At 41.7% G+C, this 21,305-nt stretch overlaps 1 protein-coding gene across 7 annotated transcripts in view; it reads right to left on the reverse strand.

Annotated features, from left to right (window-relative positions):
• PPP6R1 (protein phosphatase 6 regulatory subunit 1) overlaps positions 1–21,305 on the reverse strand; it is a 46,171-nt gene that overhangs the window by 21,852 nt on the left and 3,014 nt on the right. For 3 of the 7 annotated variants that reach the window (XM_054992714.1, XM_054992713.1, XM_054992712.1), the window contains exons 2-3: positions 4,925–5,157; positions 1,503–1,689 (exon numbers count right to left, since the gene is read on the reverse strand). In XM_054992714.1, the coding sequence (XP_054848689.1) occupies positions 1,503–1,689; positions 4,925–5,151 (414 nt within the window). In that variant the 5' untranslated portion in view covers positions 5,152–5,157. Of the gene's footprint in view, positions 1–1,502; positions 1,690–4,924; positions 5,158–6,840; positions 6,912–21,305 lie in introns of those variants that run through there. The other 4 variants (XM_054992710.1, XM_054992709.1, XM_054992708.1 and 1 more) reach the window with 3 other exon arrangements.

Raw genomic sequence — 21,305 nt, forward strand, 5'->3', positions numbered from 1 at the left:
TCTTTTTTAATTAAACAAGCTTCTAAAATGTAAAGGCATATTAAAATGAATCCAATGAGTGATGAATATATGCACGCAACAAAAAGTAATTATTAACATTTCTCAATCAAATTAGGAATGATTTAAAATCAGATCATACTTAATCTACTATGAAATAATTGAAATTTTGTATACAGACATCTACATTTGTGACCTAAAACCTTCTGAATGAGATTTCCTTCGTCAAAACCCTAGTTACTTTTCTTGGTGACATCCTTTTATACTAAATGACATTTGCTATCTATAAAGACGCCTCTAAGATCTTTTACATGTGACAATATAAAAATGTGACTGGTCTTAGATTTAGCTGATCCTTCATATTTTTCATCATGTGACATTTTGCTAAAGCCAACTTATGATGCCATTGCGCACATGCGTAGATAAAACTTTCTTTGAAAAATCTATTACAAGCTTGATGGATTACACTCATCTCTTCTAGCCATTAAAAATCATTTAGCTACTCTCTTTCCAACTATTTTAATTGGTTGTCAATGAGAAAAAAATCTGCATTTTCCCACAACCTGATAAAAACTGCTTTAAAGGTCATACGAAGTTCACCAAAATGCACGTGTATAACTAGAGAATATATGATTAAAATAATCTCTCTACAACAGTGGGCCATAAATATTTCAAAATGAACAAACTACGTCTACAACTGATTTTTCTGAACCCCTAAATAAAGTACAGAAAGAAATGGGCAGCCACATTTTCATGTTCTCGTTTTCTTTCCCTATTGCAAGGACTTTGGTTTGGATCCTATGGACAAGCTCCATGCATAGTAGAGAGCCTCTGCAGCACAGTGTGCTTCCTCTTCTGCTAGCACTTCAGTTTGTGCATTACTGTGTTTTCAATGGGCCCCTGTGCAAAGGGAACTGCTAGGAGAGACTGTCCAGCATGTGTGGAACTCGTTCCTATGATACAGACCTAAAATTTTGTTTTCTATGAACTATAAAGCTCAGTGAACAATGTTGGGCCAGCCATCACTTTTCAGCCTAACCTACCTCAAAGAGCTGAGTAGTAAAAAAAGAGAAGTGGGGAGAACCTGAAATACTTTGGGGGTGTGTGTGATAAAAATATAACCCACAAGAACCAAGATGTAGTAAATGCATTGTGACATCAAATTACCATATCAATTTCACATGATTAAATATTACTTCTGAATGCATCCTGGCAAAGCAACAGCTAGTACGTAGCACATCTGAAAAAAACGCTTAGGGGGCCCTACAGGCTCCCTGAAGCTCTCAGTACCAACTGTTGCCACCTGAGGGTGCACTTGAAAGAATTATCCACCATGGATCCATCATGAAGTTAGCTTCCCAGGCTTCTGCAAACATCAACAGATTCCAAGGAGTTGGCCTTAGGGAGGACTAAGGGCATGAATGGGTATACTAGGCAGCAAGCCACAGCTCCTGATAGGGAAGAGGCCTTGACAGGTCAAAACGAAAGAGCATGCAAGACGCTACCTGATCAGTCTTTCGGTTAATCAGGATCCCCATGACCTTGCTAAAGAAACTGGCCAGCAGCGGATTGAGAATACCACCAGTCTGCAGGAAGCTGTAGAGACGTCGCAACAGGGACTCGTCTTCACCCAAAGCGTCATTTATTTGTGTGACATCAGAAGTCAAAATCTCACATGATACACTTGGGTACCTGCGGAAGATGTGGAAGGAAAGGGGGGAGAAGAGATTTTGAGGAGGCCTAGTCTGCAGCAGGAAAATCTCAGCCACCTTCTTTCTCTTCTTGACTGGTTTACAACTCACTCAACCCTGACAGCTCTGCACTTCCCTTCTGGCTTGCAGAATGCACACTTTTCAATAAGGAAGTGCATAACATCACGTAACAAGGCTCTGCATCAAGGTAAATTGTGGTCCACAAAAAGGTGAATCCTGCAAGCTGTATAAATTATGCAAATCAGTTCGATTTGCACAATTTTTGCCCCCTCCTTGTGATCAGCAGAAGTGGAAGGAATATCACTATCCACTGACAACTGGGAAGCCCGTTCTTTGGCTTCTGAGATTTCCCCAGGCATTACCTGCCCATTTCCAAGTCCATCTTCATAACCACCCCAATGTATGTGAAACTAAAAGTCTCAGAGTGAGGAGTACCGCACTCATAATCAAGACAGTGGTTACACACAAACTGAGGAACACAGCCTTGGTCTCAAGGTCAACAGCCTATCTACCCCCACTGTTGTCAAAAGCTCTGATCTGCTGCAGTAGGGAATGACCACCATACTCTCTCAAAAAGAGGCTTACCTAGGACCAACCGATCCCACATACTCCAAACAGCCTCCCCCCTTCCGACATGAACACAGGCAAATACCGGCACCTCCCTAGAAAACATTTGCTCAGCTCGACTCCTAAGCTGTGACCTCTGGATTGGCAACCCCAACCTACCACCTTTTATTATCAAGTCCTTGGGTTCTTCCCTCTGAAATTGTCCCTTGCTAATTAAACCCTAGAAATATAGCTCCCTGTGGTCACTGCGTAATGATCTCCAACATTAAGAAGTCAAGTTGCTTGGATTCCTCTTTACTGGTGGTTCAATGGTAGAACAACCCAATTTAGCACGCAGGATTCCAGTGCAACTCCAAGACTTATTCAGATCGTCATCTACCTATGTGTTGCCTCTTGACAAGGAGCTTCATATAAAAATGAGTTCAAGCTGGTGGGTGAAATCCATGCCTTGCAGACTTGCCGAAGGCAGAGAGAGCTTGTTTCAGAAGCACTGAGGAGACCTTCATAGTTGCCTACGTTCTGGTAATTATGGTTCAAGTAAAAGAGGGCTGCACAATTTAATATTAATTGACTGGATGCATTGTCATCTTATGGGTGCAGGATTTTTTTTTTATTCTCAGCCCTTTATTAATTCTGATGTTTGAACTAAGGTGGATAACTTTTAAAAGTCTTGAGGAAAATCTTCTCCCAGTATACACTTTTATACATATAGTTAAACCACAATTACTGATAATATATATAAGTAGGCAGCCTCCATTCGCTGAACTGCCAGTTGGCTTCTCCCCATCCAGGAGAGTCTACTGTAATGGCCATTCACTTGAACTATGAGGCAACCATTAAATAGTATTATGTAAAAGTTGCTACCTCAATTGGCTTATATTCCTCCTCCCTCCCACTCTCCTTTTCTAGTCTCTCTCAAATTGTAAAATTATTTTAAACAGTAAGCAATCTTGAGTGCTTTGACAGAAATGTAGTAAACAAAATGACAAACACAGTAGAATTTTATATCGCAGGTATACACAATCCATAACGTACAAAGCAGTTGACTCTAAGTTCCCATTCAGTACCTACACAAAACTTTCCTCATGCAGCAATCAGATATAATTGGGGACAACAGTTTCCTACTGTAAATTATTTAAGGAATTTTTACATCACTTTTGAATAACTACACTCAATATGGTTCTTATATAGTCCTGCATGAGGTAAGAGCCCTGTGGTGCAGAGTGGTAAGTGGCAGTACTGCAGCCCAAGCTCTGCTCACGACCTGAGTTCAATCCCGGCAGAAGCTGGGTTCAGGTAGCCAGCTCAAGGTTGACTCAGCCTTCCATCCTTCTGAGGTCAGTAAAATGAGTACCCAGTTTTCTGGGGGTAAAGTGTAGATGACTGGGGAAGGCAATGGCAAACCACCCCTTAACAGAAGTCTGCCAAGAAAACATCGTGATGCGATGTCCCGCCATGGGTCAGTAATGACTCGGTGCTTGCACAGGGGACTACCTTTACCTGCAGTCCTGCGTGAGCACAATATAGTCCTGCAAGGGCCATCATGCCAGATACTTCTTCATTCCACCCTAACTTCAGAGGAGAGATGTGGGGCCAAGAGGCACAGGGCCTTTTTCAATGCTGGCCCCACCTTTAGAACACTCTCTTTCTGCACCTGGCACCTTCCTTAACATTTTTCATTGCCAAGCAAAGACTTTTCTTTTTTGGAACGCTTTTAAATTCTTGCACAGAATTTTGTCTGCAGCCTAATGTTTTCGAATGAGTTGTTCAACCTAGCTATATTTTGTTTATTGGAACTGGCTGCTTTTATTTGTTGTTGATTTTAGGTTTGCTGACTGTACACTGCCTTGTAAACTATATGCTGGAGAAGGGGTACATAAATAAATAAACCAGCAGAATCCATTGGAATTACCTCCCCAAAGCACTGCAAGGCAACAATGCTTTAGTCCATCTTAAAGAATGGCATCAGTCGGAGTCAAAACAAGCTACTCTTAGAAAGAAGTTCCAGAGCTCCAGTGCTACACCTGAAAAAGCCCTGCTTCTTAACAGAATACTAACCTGACATCCAAACAAAATGTCAAAAAGCAAGCCTCTAGAATTGCTATTAAGCCTCAGGAAGCCTGTGTGATATAGAGGTAAGAGTGCCCGCTAAGGTCAAGGAACAGTCATGGGTTCAAATCCCTTCCCAGTCATGAAGACCACTGGCTGCTCTTGAGCCAGTCACTTTCTGTCTGCCCAGCCTAGTCCACTGGGGTGCTGTGAGGATAAAATGGAAGAAGGAAGAAACAGGAAAAATGCTCTAAGCTCTTTGAAGAAAGAGAGCTAGCTATGGGAGGAGGAGGCACTCTTTTAATTAAGATACTATCTTGTCATTTTCCATGTTATGGATTTTTTTAAAAAATAACCAAATGATTCTCATCCCACCTTGCAACATAAAAATACTGCAGTGGAGATAGCACAGGCAGTTAAGAGATTGCTGAAACAGGAGAGGGGAAGATGAACCCATCACATTTCTCCTTAATCCTGGAGAGCTTAAAGGACAGGAGTTTGATCCGTGTCCAGAGAGAAAAACAACTTACTCGTGCACAGACCACATCCCCAACAACGCTTCTCTCCTCCAGATGGTAACATCAAGATCTTCCACTTACTTGTAGCGCACTCTCTCGTCCACATCTCCAGGGGGCTCCTCGGTCACACAGGTGACCAGGGCCTCCATGTGCTCTGGCTGCACCAGGAAGTCCACAAGTTTTCGATTGACCACTTTGCACTCCTGCAACACATCCTCCTCATCCAGAAGCTCAAAGAGGGTCACGTTGCCACGCTCCAAGAGGGTATCGATATGAGAGGTTGTGTGGAGGTCAAACTTCCAGAACATGGCTTGCTGTAGAAAATGGGAAAAGGACAGAGAGGGACATCAAAAAAAGAGGAAGGATGAACCCACATGCTGGTGAGCCTCACACTCCTGTAAATTGTCCCCTTCTTAATTCAAAAGAGGCCCTGCACAGGCTGCTCAAGAACTAAATGGTGTGGAGGATCTAACCAAAGAGGCAACCAGTATCTTATAGGGAAGGGCAACAGGCTGAGGGGACTAGACACTGATGCAAAATCAGAGGATAGTCAAATGGGCTGACATAGAACCATCACACCACAGGCTCAGTCTGAGAGATGGCACAAAGAGTGTTAAGTGCTTCAACAGGTCCATTTACAAGTTAGAGTAGCTTCTAGATTATCCAATTTTGCTGCCCTCTAGTAGCAAACTTCAGGCCCAGACCACTTAGCTGGAGGGTGTCCTGTAATAAGCCACAGTTCTGAACAGAGAACAACAAAAGGGCCAAGATCAAAAAGGCTGACAAGCCAACCAACAGATTTCACAGAAGAAAGAGAATGAAAGCCCAGCAGGAGCACAGCAAGGAAACAGACTCCAGCAGCAGCCAGAGCCAAGCTGCAGCAGGGTAAATAGGGAGTGATGAACAACAGGCATAGAGGAACCCTTAATTCAAGTATTTTGACTAAGGTGCTAAAAATGTCTAATAGGGGAACAGCAATTCATTCAAGTTTGCACAGCGTCCATTTAAGACATTTTTAGCTTGTCTTTCTCCAACAAAAGACTCAAAGCAAGGGGAAGAATCCTCATGCGTCTTGGTCATGTTAGAACTGTATCTGAGTCATTAACAGCTGGATAGTATTTTTTAACCCAGCAAAACGAAACAGAAGTCTCACGGCACTTCAAAGATAGGTTCATTATGAAACAAGCTTTCATGGACTAGAGACAACTTCATCAGATGCATGAAATGCATCCACTCTCAGTAGACATACGTACAGCAGGCATAGAAAAAACAAAAGTTATAAGGAGTGGGCTCAAAAGCCATAAAAGAGAAGCAGCAAAGGTATATGAGGTAAGCGCCATGACCATTTACAACATCAGTATTTCCCTAGCTTTGCCGCACTATGTTACATCTGCCATGAGAGAGAAAACCACTGTCCCAAATGGCTAGAATTAAACTTTTGATAAATTCTGCCTTCAGTCTAGTCTCTCTCTCTAAGTTTTTAAACAGCACTCCCCTCCTTTCTAAACTTATACTATCTTCCAGCAGCCCCAACAAAACAATTATCTGATCAGTTTGCATGAAGCAGCCTATGCTTGCTGCTTCATGCAAAAATCCACAGATTGGGGTAGTAATCCTATAGCTGGCATTAAAAGAAAAAACAAGCAGGATCTCTTGGTCTACAAGGAAAATGCAAGAATAAGGTGCCAATTCCCACAGAGAGAACAAGGCAGCCACCCTACCACAAATCCAACATAAATCCACACGGATCCTCTGCATCTCTTTCATGCCCTGGTTGACGGTGAAAGACAAAACTGATGCATGATCCTATGATGCCCAATATGCTTTAATGAGGGCCCATCCCACAGGATGAGAATCCCTATAACTCATTCAGATTAGGAGTGACAGTGTGTTTCAAAACAAAAAGAAGAATCACCTCCACACATACATAAGCCCCCCACCACTTTCAAGGCATGTTTGTTGCTGAAATAGGGATATCAGCCCACATCAATACCTACAGTACCAAAGGTGGTAGTCATTGTGGATTAAGTAACAGAAGGACCTGGCAGCATGATTTCACATGTAGCACGGGCTTCTTTTCTTTCATGCCCTCTGCAAGACTTGGTTAAGAAGGCGGTTCTTTGAGACTGCATGTTTGCAAGTCTCCCTAACTACAGCTGCAGTTCACAGTGGCAAAGAACTCTCTGTACCACCAGATGGAGGGGGAAAACCAAGAGAAACAAATAGTAACGTGGCGACGCCTCATTTCCCTTTTCAACCCTGTTGCCTCCACCACCACTGTGAAGGCCAAAACTTTTCACCGGGTTTCCAAGCAACCTCTACAATCACAAGACTTTTGCAATACACCAGAGCAGACTGCCTGGCTTTGACAGCTGGGCTTGGATCTGTTCACAGAAACTGGAAAGGCGTGGGGAGAGAAGGTAATGGCCGACTTCACAAAGTTCAACCATTAAATCTTACAATACATTAAAAAAATTGGAAACTGCAAACTCCAACCTACTTTTTAAAACTACAAATTTGTTTAAAACCCTATAACTCATTTACTCACGCTACAACCTTGTAAGTTAAGTTAAGCAAAGACCCAATACACTTCATGACCGAGAGGGCACATTTCATTTCACGGACAAAACCGCAGCTGTAAATTGCATTCTAGTCACACAGAACTGCACATGGGTTTTCAGACAAGATACGTTCTCTGTTTCAGATAATCCAAGCTTTATCTTAAATAAAAGGGCAAGTTTTTAGCAGAAAGTTGTCACCATCTTGCCCTGTTTGAGGGTTTACCTACAAGAATACTGGACAAGGTAGACATTTAACAATTCTGTGGATAAAGTTGTTTTACTCTATCACATAGCTGACAAGTGTCTTCTAAGGGTCAGGAAAGGATCAGGCATTGCTTTCAGATATTTCGAAGGGCTTAAGTAATACATGAATGCTCTCACTGCAACTGCTCTGGCCCTCAAGAGTACAAAATGCCAAATGCAAATCAGCCCTCAATATTCTTTTGTTGGCAGCTTGTTGCCTCAGTTGTCAGCAGTGATAGCGGCTATGACAGGTGACTGCAGATAACAGCCACATGTTTTAAGCATCTGAATTTGTTTAGGTTGTTTACAGCAGAAGTTAGGAACAGGAAAAGATGTTACATTCTCAGCAACCAGCAATAAATCTCTTTCACAGGTTAAATGGGGATTCAAACCCAGGTCTCCCTGGTATGAGTTCAACATATTAACCCACTGCACCACCCTGACTCTACTGCAAACTGAAGAAGAAATTTAAGTTCCTGGACTCCAACTCAACTGCTTAGAAGCCCAAGTACATCTATTATTCTTCACAGCCTGATGAAAAAAGGAAAGTGTGTTAAACCAGCGTCTTCAGAAGCCAGGGGGGATAAGTGGCTCTTTGCTGCAACGCTGCTTGTGGAAAGAAACTTAAATGTGAATGCTCAGGGCCTCATGCAAAAGGGAACACCCCAATATCTTTAATATAATTATTCCAGGAGGCCCAGTCCAACCCTGCTTGCACAGAGAAAGGGCGAGGAGAAAACAGCCTTTTCATCAGATTCTCCACAATCCAACAAAGAGGAGCTTTACCTTGGTAATTTTTAATTGCAAACTTCCTTGTAACTTTTTTTAAAAATCAAGGAACAACTTCTCTTTGCAAAAACTTCTAATTTTGGAATATCCCTAGTGATCTGCAAATGAAAATTCCCCTTGAGCCAAGCCAAGGGAAGAAATTAGAAGAACATGGAAGAGCAGAAAGAGACGGAAAAATAGTATATAATTCAAGTCTTTAGTAACCTCAGAGGAAGAAACCATCTCACAACTACTATAGCATTTCTTTTGCTACTCCAAGCTGAGGTTGCATGATCATTTAGTTGAGAGAGCAGGATACCAGACTAACATATATGGGTCTAAGCATGAAAACTTAGTTCCAAAGACTAGATCTACCAAACCTGGCCTGAATCAACAGTTCCACTTTTATCCCGCCCTACCTCCAAGGAGATCAGGGTGGCATACATGGCCCTCCCCTCCTCCATTATCTCATCATAACAACCCAGTGAGATAAGTTAGGCAGAGATCATGACTAACCTCTGGTAACTCAGAACCAAACTACATGAGACTAATTATATGTGTACGACATGTGAACGCACTTACACGTGTTTCCCCATTGCTTTCCTGTTCACTCACGCACCGTGGTCACACTGCACTCAATCATTTTAGAGACCACCCCACTGCAAAGTGCCTCCAGCTACCCCATTTGTTCCTATTCTGAGGAAAAATCTGACTGCAATGGAGAAACCCATAGATCATTCCTTTCCCGGGGTCCAATCTCCCTGAAACTTGGGAGGTCTTTGGGGGACAGTTTGAAGTAGGTCACCTGCAAAATTGGAGGATTTTGCTTGTGAAATGCCACCCCAGCCCCCTAGAGAGTTCCCCTAGTTTTCCCTACAGGGAATAATGGAGATTGGAGGTGGCTGAGGCACCTTCTTTCAGGGCCCATAAAATGTCCCCCCGAAGTCCAGTCTTAATGAAACTTGGGGAGTCTTTAGATAACAGTTAGAAGTAGGTCCCCAGCAAATTTGGAAACAGTGGCCAAATTTTACCCAATCTGCTCTGTATTGCCAAGCTGAACTAGAGAACAAGTACCTCCCACCCCGTCCTTTTGAGGTTCACGTATCGGGCATGTTTCTGAACTTTTGCTCAGATGCTTAATCAAGTTGCTACATTCTTTCTTCCCAACTCCTCCTTATACCGATGGATGATGCTGCATAGAGAGGAAGAGGAGGAAGTTAAGAGGGGAGGAGGATGCAGGAAGGACAAATAGGGAGACAGCAGCGTCAAATAGAAAACAGGAGAATTTAAAACATGCCAGATTGAAAGCAAAACAGTTTTGGGGTAAGCCTGATCTAAGGGCAAAAAGAGGAGAGAGGGTAGTGGAAGCCACTCAAAATTGATGCTCTGCAATGGCAACTCGCTGATTACGACCATGGACCCTTGCAACCGTGACTACATCAGCTACCCGACACATGCATGGACTAGGGCTTCAGGACATGTGTTCCCCTGGGGTAAAATAGACATGGGCAGATAGGAACAGGCATGATTCTAGACACTCGCGTAGCCTCGTGTAATTCGTCTCGTCTAGTTTGGCTGTTAGAGAACTTCATGATGGAGTACAGATTTGAACTCAGATCTCACTGTCTTATTCCAACACTTGAATCCCTATATCCACATCAGTCCATTATTTTACACTCTTCTGAAGTTATCTCCATCTTTGCTAATGCTGTTTCATCACCTGCTTACTCGTTTTTAAAAATTCCAGCAAACATACTCTAGTTTCTGTACATCTCCAGGGTGAACGCATGCCTGAATATCACCAACTTTTTTTAAAAACACCTTGTCTTAAGAGAAAGAGTTTACAACCAGATTCCTTCTTCTGCAATCCAATCAATACAGCCCTGTTTAACAAGAGAAAACAGACATTGCTATTCATGAGCAGCGCTGGTAATTGGGAAAGGGAAGAGATTTCAAACCCCTGTTTAAGCCTCCTCCTTACTTTCTATTTTATTAACATTAGTCCAAGAGTATTTTTCTTCACAATCATTACAGCAAAGTTGTGTGCAAGGTTAGGAATATATGCAACTGAACTGTTTGCAAAAGAATGTAATCAGGAAGAAAATTTGGTTTATTCATTTCAAGAATGCATGATCAGAACTCAGCTATCAGGAATAGGACTTTAGATATGCATCATCCTTGTCTCTGGCTCATTTCAAGCAGAGCACTGCTACCGTTTCGCGTGATGCTTGAATTGACAAACCACTGGGTTGGATCCTACCAGTCTTTCTGCTGGTAAAAAAGGATGACAGAAGACATCCTGGAGAGCATGGGACTTATATTATGAACAAAAGCCAGGACGTAAGGGGGATATAATAAGGAAGGGAATTGGGTGAGACTAAGTTCTGGAAACTGATCAGTGAAAATGTTGGCTGGATCCAAATAATGGTTTTCAAAAGCAGCTAATCAAAACTAAAGTTAGGCTTTTAACTAATCAAAAAAGATCTGGTCAGTCAACTGGCTATGTTAGTCAAAGATTAACAACAAAGAGATATACTGTAACCATCAAGTTTAATACTTGGTAAAAGGTTAAGAAAACAAATTAATTTTACCAGACACTGAAAGCAACTTTTAAATAAACTGCAATGATTTTACTTAAGTCTGCCACAGGAGTTTTACAGAGTGGACAGCCAGATCGCCTGTGGCAAGCAAGATGGAGTCATGAGTAGTATCTATTTCCACTAGCAGCTGCTGGTGTTCCTGTTCACAGAAATCTGCACTTACAGCCAACAGCCAATAGAAGTTTCGTCTTGACAGCTACAAGACTAGGGGGCAGCTGGCCCTCACTTATGCTAACAAATCACAATGGAATGTTTTTGTTTTTATAAAAGGTAAGCTGTCACCTACACACAGTGATGTTCTTGGTTTCATGCTAGAATATTTGACCACCATTAGATGATTGGATTTGACTGGTCAACTGCTAACCTCAAGCAAAGCAAAATTTTTAGAAAACCCAAGTTTTGAAGCAAGTTTGCAAGCCACAGCTTGGAACTATGTTTGAATTGACAGGCCCTATTTACAGCCCCCGTTCCACTTCCAGAGGCTGCTGGGGGTCACAGGAGAGACAGTAAGCTTATGAGGCAGAAAGGACAGAACAGAAACTCCAAGAAGCAGTTCCAAAACAAGCTCAACTCACAACTTGAAGTGAGACACTGAACTTCCAGGTAGGTTCAAAAAAGCAGCAACAGGACACCCTTAATACAAAGCTCAACAGATACAACAGATGCTACGATCAGCAAAAGACAGTAGAGACCCCCTCACCTCTGCAGGAGTATACCGTATACCCTGCAGCTGTGGACAAGTTTACATCGGGACCACAAAGCGTAGCATCCAGACAAGAATAAAAGAACATGAAAGACACTGCAGACTTGGACAACCTGAAAAATCAGCAGTGGCTGAACATAGCCTAACTCAAACAGGGCACAGTATCTTATTCCAGGACACCAAAATACTGGACAACACTTCCAACTACTTTGTCAGACTGCACAGGGAAGCCATTGAAATTCACAAGCATAAGCAAAACTTCAACAGGAAAGAAGAAACCTTAAGAATGAACAGAGCATGGTATCCAGTTCTGAAAAACACCAGGCTAACTAAACATTCTATCCCCGACAATAGCCCTGCAGAGAAGATTAGCACATCAAGTACCAATCCATATGCAAAAGAACCTCCTCAGGATACAGTGAAGCCTCCCGCCATTAGCATTCCACACCCTGGGAAACTCTTACAGGATGACTCAGCTCAACCCCACCCCTCCTGAGTAGATACAAATGACCTGCAAACATCTTTTCCACACTGTGACACTGAGAGATCTCTGTCTTTTGGTGCTACACCTCTGAAGATGCCAGCCACAGCTGCTGGCGAAACGTCAGGAACTACAATGCCAAGACCACGGCAATACAGCCCGGAAAACTCACAATAACCATCGTTCTCCGGCCGTGAAAGCCTTCGACAATACTTCGACAATACAAAGCTCAGTAGCTTATCAGTTCTGTGGCCACCAACAAGGAGGATGTGCCCAGCCACATACTTCAGCTAAGGCAGTACTCTTCTAGGCAATCAGGTGAGGAAGCTTTTAAAATTCAAACACAAGACACAAAAGCCATTTAACCCCTCTTATTAGGACCAAAACAGTGTACATTTTTGTTCTCCAGAGTCTTCATCTGGCAGAATGTAGTATGTGCTTGAGGCAGGGGGAGCAAGATGTTTCAAGCCCTTACCTTAAGGAGTCTCAACTGCACGCTGCACAGAACTTGTTGGGAGCTTTTTCTCCCAGAAGGCCAAAGGTGCGGCCTGATGATACCAGTTCACCCAGTACCACTTTATCTATCCAGATCTGCTTGGCATAAAAGAATGCAGAGTCCCCAAGATTAACGTCTGAAACATCTGCTTCTCTCTCTCTCTCTTTCCTCCCTTTTCCTTTTTAAATAGCAGCTCGACCAAGTTTTGGAGAACTTGGAAACTTGCATTCTCTTTTGAGTTATGTTGTCTGACTCTAATAAAAGGTGTCACGTGATTTTGGGTTCTAGATTTTGCTTTGAACCCACACAGCTACCTGCAATCTGGGTGGGTTTTTTTTTTCAAATGAGAAAATATCTGTGCTGGTTTGTTTTAGGACTTTGATGTGCCAAGAATGACTAATGCAGGTATGCGTGGGCAGGTATGCTGAATACTTTTTTGAACTGTGATCTTATTTGCACAACTGCACTACAATAGCAGTTGTTTAGATCTGGACATCCGAAAGGGGCGCTGGGAAGTTGCCGCTTCCATAGTGAAGGTCAATAACCCATTCAGAAAGCAGTTTGTTAGTGTATTTGCTCCTGCTGCTGCTGCTGCTTTCTGGCTTTACCTCTCACCAGTAACCTGAGCAGGGTGTTTTAATCTTGCTTCATTTACTAAGATGTGCTGGGGGTGGGGGGATCACACAATATAGGAACACACTTCAGTGTTTTACATTCTGGGCTAAGGAGCAACAAGTATGAGAAAGGGATGCAAGGGCAAAGAATAATTGGCTCTGTTCCTCTGCAGTCGTGTCAAAGACTGGAGAAGGCAAATCGAGTTAAACATTTTAAGGTTACATGCTATAACCAGAAAACTCGGGACTCTACAAAAAGAATAAATAATGAAAAGCATCTGACACACTTCATCTTTTTTCACACATGAAGCTTTGCTATCTGTGGTGTTTAGTGAGGGGCTGATAAAGAATGAAACTCCCACTACAGCCACCTCAACTACTAAATATGGCTCAAAATAAAGTCCAGAGCTATGTTTCTTAGTTGAGTGAAACTAGGCCAGCCAACCATCAATTCTTATTATGTGAAGGGACTCTGAAGCTGTAGTGAATTACCACCGTCCAAAGATTCTGCTCCTGTTTTAATTATTGGCTTTTTACTGACAAGCACTGATCCTGATTCTCATTGCATTGGTGCAAATTCTTCATTTAGCAAACAAATAGGCCAATGTTTTCTCATATATGATGCTGCTGTGTATTTTAAAGATATTCTCTGTGTTAAGCAACATCCAACCTCTGTTCTGGTACAAAGCTGAGGAAAGACTGAATGGCCCCACATTTGTGTTTCTGCTGTTTTAGTGACAGAATTAGACAGTTTGGAAAGCCAAGAGAACTGGAACTAGGTAACTACGGCCTAGAAAGTATTCTTACTTGATTAATATCAGAATACTGTTTGCTGGGGCATCTTATCATTAAAGATTTGTTTACCTGGAGTAATGTATGTAGTCAGTCAACCAACCAACCAACCGAGAATGCCAGGGTAAAAGAATAATGGTAATTTCTGCAAAGGACTAACACATCTGCAACAGAAGTTTACTTGGAGATATTTCACAGCACCAGCACCTTCAGTGGATGCATTTATTTGCTGTTGGGGGTGAGGGAGAGAAGACAGGTTGGTGAAGGGATAGGAACAGAAACCTATCCGCCATGCTTAGCGAGCCTTCCAGAGACTAGTCAGTTTCACACACAACTGAATATTCCCAAATTACCGCCCCCCCCCAAAAAGAGCACCTACTGACTGCTTTCATGCACACTTTATAAAAGAATGTGTGCAAATAAGAGGAGACCCCCCCCCCTTAGATTTCAAAACCTTGGGGTCTTCCTTTTGCCCAAGATGATCCTGGAAACCCAAAAACCAACCTCTCATGACACAAGGTTTTAATAGAAGACTTGTATGCTGATAGCAATAGACTGTGTTTAACCAACAGGCCTTCTGTGGTATTCCCAGCAAAACTACAGACCACAGACAAATATACTTGGCCAAACACTGTTGCCAAGATCAACCTGACTGCTGGTTTTCAAGGCAAGTTACTGGTGAGTGGTGAGTTAAATGAGGGTTTGGTCAGAAGGACTCGATACCCAAGCTGCAGCTCCCTATGTCAAGCAGCAGATTATACATTTAGAGAGATTATATTTAAAATGTGCTTCAGAGTATCTGTTAAAACAGTCAAGACTCACAGCAGATGAATCTGCCTAGAAGTTGGATAACTATTACCATGGCTGTTCATACTGGGCTCAAAATATTCCAAATACATTTTAAAAAGTTAAAGATATATTTTTGATGGTAAAACTTACAATTTTGCAACAAGATGGAAATGTTTCCATTTGAAACTTTGTGCAAAAACATTTTCAATAATTTAGATAGTAGTTAAGATATTGAATTTAGTATTTATGTTATTGTGTTTTTCTGTATTGTTTCCTCTTTTTGGTGTAATACTTAATAAAAAATAGGAAGTTAAACAAATATTTGGGATGTATCTGCATACTTTATTTTAAACAAAGCCTGATGATTTTCAAAAACGTCTCCCCAACATAGTTTTGGAAACTTGCCTTTTAGGATACTAATGGAAAATGGAGGAAAACTAATGGAAAACTGTGCTGTGCTCACAAGTCACTACTTTGCTGTACAGATCACTAGACATACATATTGCAGTATTTATGTCCAAGTATAATAAAATCCCAAGTCATTCATATTTCGTAATTGGCTTCTACAGTATACCAAGACTAGCCTGCTTTCAACATTTCCTATTTGAATGCCTTGTCATATACCCTAGAGTGGCAGCTGGTATCCATAAACATTTCCAAAACCCTTTTCATTCTCATTCACACAATATCCCTCAGGATGCAAAAACAACAAAAATCACTTGCCCAGCTTTATCGAAATTTGTGCTGGTTGGCTACCGTAATGAGTCCCTTGTATAGTCTCCTAAAACAGCAGACCAAAAAGTCATATTGCATGGCCATCAAAGCAGTCTTTGGGGGTTGGACAAGGTAGGTGATAGGCAACTTGTACCTCAAATCCAGGCAGGCATTAGCCACTGTGTCACATGATCTGTTCAAGACTGAAGTCTGCCAAGACACAAATGCCTCTGAAATACCCCAAATATGCCAAAAACTAAGGTTTAAGCAGCATTCAGGGGCAAATTAGGAGGTAGTGCTGGGAAACAGAGAGATCATAACTGGACAAACTATACACTCTATCCAAGATTTTGAATAGTACAGCTAAAATCTAGGACAAATGCAAGTGACCTAGAAAACACACGAGAACTGACCACGTTAAGAAAACATGAAGAAAAGACAAATGCTGGGGGAAAATTTCAAACAATTAAGGATGCAGCCCAGTGAGAAAAGCAGACTATAAATGACATAAATAAAATAAATAAATGATCTTAGTCTGTAAAGATTATGTTCTACTGAACTTCTTAGGGCTGAAGATTCTCCATACAAACAAAACTTTACTTGCAACAGCAGAGTAAAGGCCACGCTTTAGCAGAGCTCATTACCTTATTGGCCCACAGCCAGGCTGAGATGGGACAGCTACAAACCTTAACGTAGGTGGGGCTCACTGGTAACTGGGGACAGTTACAACTTCTGATGAGCAAAACATCATCTGGTGGTCTCTTTTGCAAGCCAACAGTTTCACAAGAGACAAAGAGTTAAGAGCATTTTAACACCTCAAGCTTGCCAGTTCTACAATTATCTCATGTATATCTCAAATCATTATTTCCGCAGTCATTACAATAGTTTTATTTAATATTACTTGCTGAGTTCTGCCCCTCAATTTCAGGTCAGAACTCCTTTTTCTACATTTTCCTTCTCAATTCCTCATCACAGAGATGAAACCATTATTCAAAATTCAAGACTGTAATGGAATCTCATTTATAAACTCTCTCCCCATCTCATATGAGATCACACAGAAAAACCAGCACAGCGCTGTGAGGTCACTCACCAAACCAAGCCAAAATGTTACAACAGCTACATAATGACAAGGAAAGCCATGCTTCAAAGTGTGGTAGGTACAGCCCCTGAACAGGAACTGTTGCCCACAAGAGCCACAATCAACGATCTTTTGGAGGCCAGTGAGGAATCAGTGAACTCGAAGCCAATAGGGAGCCTGCTTAGAGATGAGGTGGGTATGTATGCATTTGGAAGGCTGAACACCCACGCAAGACACGCCAAGACGCATATGCAGAGCTCTATTAGGTTTGTACATCCTGTCCCCGTCCTTTTCGCTACTCACCTCCCTGTTCTGCCAAGCACTATGAAAGCAGCCTCACTTTACAGCATATTCAGCCCAAATCATACCATCTGTTTCTGGTCTTCATGACCATCACATACCTCTCCAGTTCATCATGCCACACACACACAAACTGCACACATGCATGCTAACATTTGTGCAGAACGCTACACCTGAGACTGGAGAATCCACTTTACCTCCCGACATACTCGCCAAACTCCTCAAACAGAAAACCTAAATTCCAGAATATGAATGTAGTTTTCAAGCTGGGGGTGGAACAAGTAAATATGTCTTCCTTATTGAAATTGTACAGTACTGGGCTTTACAATATTGGAAGTCTCCCCCAGTGACTGGGATGACGAAGGAGAGGGGATAGGACAACAAAGGTGTGCCGAAATCTTATCTCCTGAACAAAGGAAGCAATGCTAGACAATTTCTTTCTGTTTTCTAAATCCTAAAGCAAACACAGCTCATCTTTCTTCTCTGTTGTGGACTGACAATGAAGAGAACCAGCAAGCTAGGAGGAACAATTGATATATGATGGAGAAGACAGGATGGAAAGGTGAATTTAACTGCATTTAACTGCATTTTTAGAGACCTGAACTAAAAGTTATTTTAATAATTAAAGCCCCCTATTATATCAGTCCCATCCAGCAACCTGTGTTCAACAATGGCCAGTTAGAAGCTTCAAGAAAGTCCATAAGCAGAGCATGAAGGCATCAGGTCATCCCGATCAATGTGCATAACACTTTCCCAAAGCACCAAAAAAGCAACTGAAGAAGTACTTCACTTTGATGATTCTTCCTTAGCGAGGTTTTAGTTTTATGTTTAATAACTCTGGCTTCAATAATGCTTTCCATCAATTTATCTAAGATACATGCTAGTGTAACAGAGGCCTGTAATTTCTTGGTTCCCTGCAGACTTATTATCAAAAATCGGTGTTATGATAGGTTAGAAAGGAATAGAAATAGGGAACATTTATAATCATTTAATAGCCAGGAGAAACAGAATGATACTTTGAAAATACAGTAATGTGCCCAGGATAGGTACTGCACAGAAAAATTAAACTACAACGCCTATAGAGCTGCTTGTTTAAAGAAAAAAGCTAAAGTTTTTACAAAACTACATATACTACTGGATTACACAGCAGAATCCATCCTGCCAACTCTGTAAACATAAACAAAGTCACCTACTTCAGGAAATACCCTAAATAGCATAGCATTTTTAAAATCATAATAAAGTTCCACAGAAAGGTTACTTTCCTCACATATGCACAAAATACAAACAGGTCTCTGTGTCCACCCACAAAACTGTTTTCTTACAGAATTGCCCAAAGTATCTTATTTAACACTTACTTAAATTATACTACTAATTGAACCTATAGGTTCTGAGTAGTTGCCCACAGTATCAAAAAGATTAACAGATTTCAAGATGACCTCTTACAGAAGTGGTCTTATTTATTTATTTATGTCATTTACAGTCTGCCTTTCTTACTGAGACTCGAGACGGATTACATAGGGTGAGATTTTAGTACAGTCAATTTCAGAAATATTTCCATAAACAATGCCATAGGGTAAATAGATAAAAGTTCACAAAGACAGCATGAACAGGAATCCAATACAACGTAGTGGTGAGGTCTATGGTTCCTAACTCATTAGTGGATCATTTGAGATCCCCTCCCTACAATACAGCCCTTCTATCCGAGTAAAAAACCTTTTTGAATAATTCAGTTTTGCACCATTTGCGAAAAGCCAGGAGAGTGGGGGCTCTCCTGACCTTCTCAGGCAGGCTGTTCCACAGGGTGGGCGCCACCACAGAGAAACCTGTGCACAGGCTGCTGTTGATTTCGCCAATGTGCAGGCTGGCACCTGCAGAAGATCCTGTTTGGAAGAGCAAACCTGCCATGGAGGAGCATGAGGTGGTCCTGTAGACAAGCCGCACCAAGGCCGTGAAGAGCTTTGTAAGTGATAACCAATACCTTGAACTGAGCATGGTAACCAATGGAGTGATTGCAGGATGGATGTTCATACTCCTGCTTGCTCCTGATAACAGTGGAGCTGCAGCATTTTGCACCAACTGGAGCCTGCTAGTTCTTCAAACTTTCTACTTTCCAAACCCACTTTTCACATCAGCCAGCAAGCTAAAAAAAATTCTATATATTCTCCATAGAACTCACACATGATGTAGGGGGCCCTTGAATGTAAGATAAAGATATAAACATTTTAGTTTTGAAAAAGAAGAAAAATTCTTTTTTAGTGCTTTGCAAGACTGGAAAAGCAGGAAGGGGGAATCCTTATTCATTTGTGAATTTCAACTACTACATTTCAGCAAAGCACATTTTAAGCGTTGCCAATGATGTATTAAAGAATGAACATGCTCAAATCAGCTTGACTCATTCATCAACCTTCGCCAATATCAAAACTCTTGCTGTTAAACTCCTCAAAACCCTATTGCTAGTCAAAAGTTATTCAGTTTTAATGCACTGCTATTTATTTTTGTCAGGCTTTCTTCCATCTCCCAGTGAACATATAGGTGCTTAATGCTCATTCACTTTGGAACAAGCAGTCAAATGACAAAGCACGATTTGAGTCCACGGCACCTTAGAGACCAACAAGACATTCAGGTAAGTGTTCAAGAGTCAAAGCTCCCTTTAAGGTGCCACTGGACTCAAATCCTGCTGTTCTACTTCACACCAACATGGCTACCTGAAACCATGAACAAGGTGAATCACCCACTCTTTCATTCTCCACTCGCCTAAGATAGCTACCCTGGTATTGCAGCTTTTTCCCTGCCAGGAATGCAAAATGTAACACTACAGCCACACTACTAGATTACTCTGCCTCTTTAAAAGGCCAGAAAACAGAGAGAAGGCAAAGCACTTTAGCAGACATAATCCATTGCTGTTTTTCCTTAGCAGGGCAGAGAGCTGTTAATCTTGGTACAAACAAGTGAGCACATAACAAATGTCACTGATATAAACACAAGGCTATTTCTCACATTATAAAGGGCAAAGCCAGACCTGCCATCAAGCCAATCTTAACTCACTAGTCAGCGTACCTACTAGAGGCACACTTGGAAGTATATCTGGTCACCGTTGCATTTCCCATTTCAAGGTGTACACCTAAAAACGTGATGCGTGAAAAAGATGACAACGATCCACAAACAGCCCAAAATATTCACCAAGAATTTCTTGCTCATGTAGGCAGGTGGTTCTCTCCACAGAAGAACCATGGAATAACCACCTTTGAAACTTGATTGGACATACAAGCTCACATGTATCAACACACAACTTCAGCACCTTAACTGCAGTTTACCATCCCAGAAGTATCTGGCAGTGATCAGAAGGATGCATACTGAGTGAGCATTTCCTCAGGATGCTTAGCAAAAGGTTTGTCAAAACAGAAGGTGCTTCAAGTACAATAAATACATAAGATTGTGCCTCTGGCCTGCATGCAACAGAGCTTTCGGCTAAATCAGCAATGAAAGCATGTATTAGTCCCATCCCAAGCCAACCCTGCTGTGAGAAAGATTGAGGACCCTCGGCTGACTGTCAACAGTACTAAGAGACACTTTGTTGGAAATTCAAGTCTCTTATTTCAATTACTTCCTTATGTGTTGACTGTAGCAAGGGAATTGTAGCTTTAGGACCCTTCTGCCAAAATTGTCAAGGCAGGCTGCAGCTACATGCCTCGTATAAGACTGTGCAATGTGAACTTTTGCAACAGTGCAAGCTGTAAATCTTTTTTTAAATTGATCAGAGATACACTGAACTCCCCCTGGGTATGAGAAGAAAACGTATTGCAGAATTTACCCAAGGTAAAACAAAGATAGACTGATAAGATCCGTTTTGGGGGGCAGAGGGGGCCTTATGTTTACTAACAGCCAAGTTAATGGAAAGGGGGAAAAGCAACGCCACAGGCCTTCTGTCTACTTTAACTTTCTCAAAGAATGGAAGCTAGAGAAAGAAAATAATTGTAATGAATATCACCATCCCCACCAAATAATCATGTCAGCAATCTCCCCATTTGTAGACTTGGGAAACTGGAGGGGGAGAAACAAGGGGAAAGGAACAATCAGCCCTTGAAACACTTGAGTTTAAACTGTGAATCTGAGCTCATGAATGTGTGCAAATATGTGGGATGGAAGATTTTCTAGGGCTTTAATGTTCTGCTGAAAGATTTCTGAAGGTTCATGGTTTGACAAGACTAATAATGAATGAATGATATTGCTGATACAATATTGTGCAAGCTTGGCAATTTCAAACCTGTAGTTAGTGTTTTCATGTGATTATCCCAAAGAACTGTGTGTGTGAGAGTAGATGTC

This window comes from Eublepharis macularius, chromosome 12 (genome assembly GCF_028583425.1).
Source record: "Eublepharis macularius isolate TG4126 chromosome 12, MPM_Emac_v1.0, whole genome shotgun sequence".
NCBI lineage: Eukaryota > Metazoa > Chordata > Lepidosauria > Squamata > Eublepharidae > Eublepharis > Eublepharis macularius.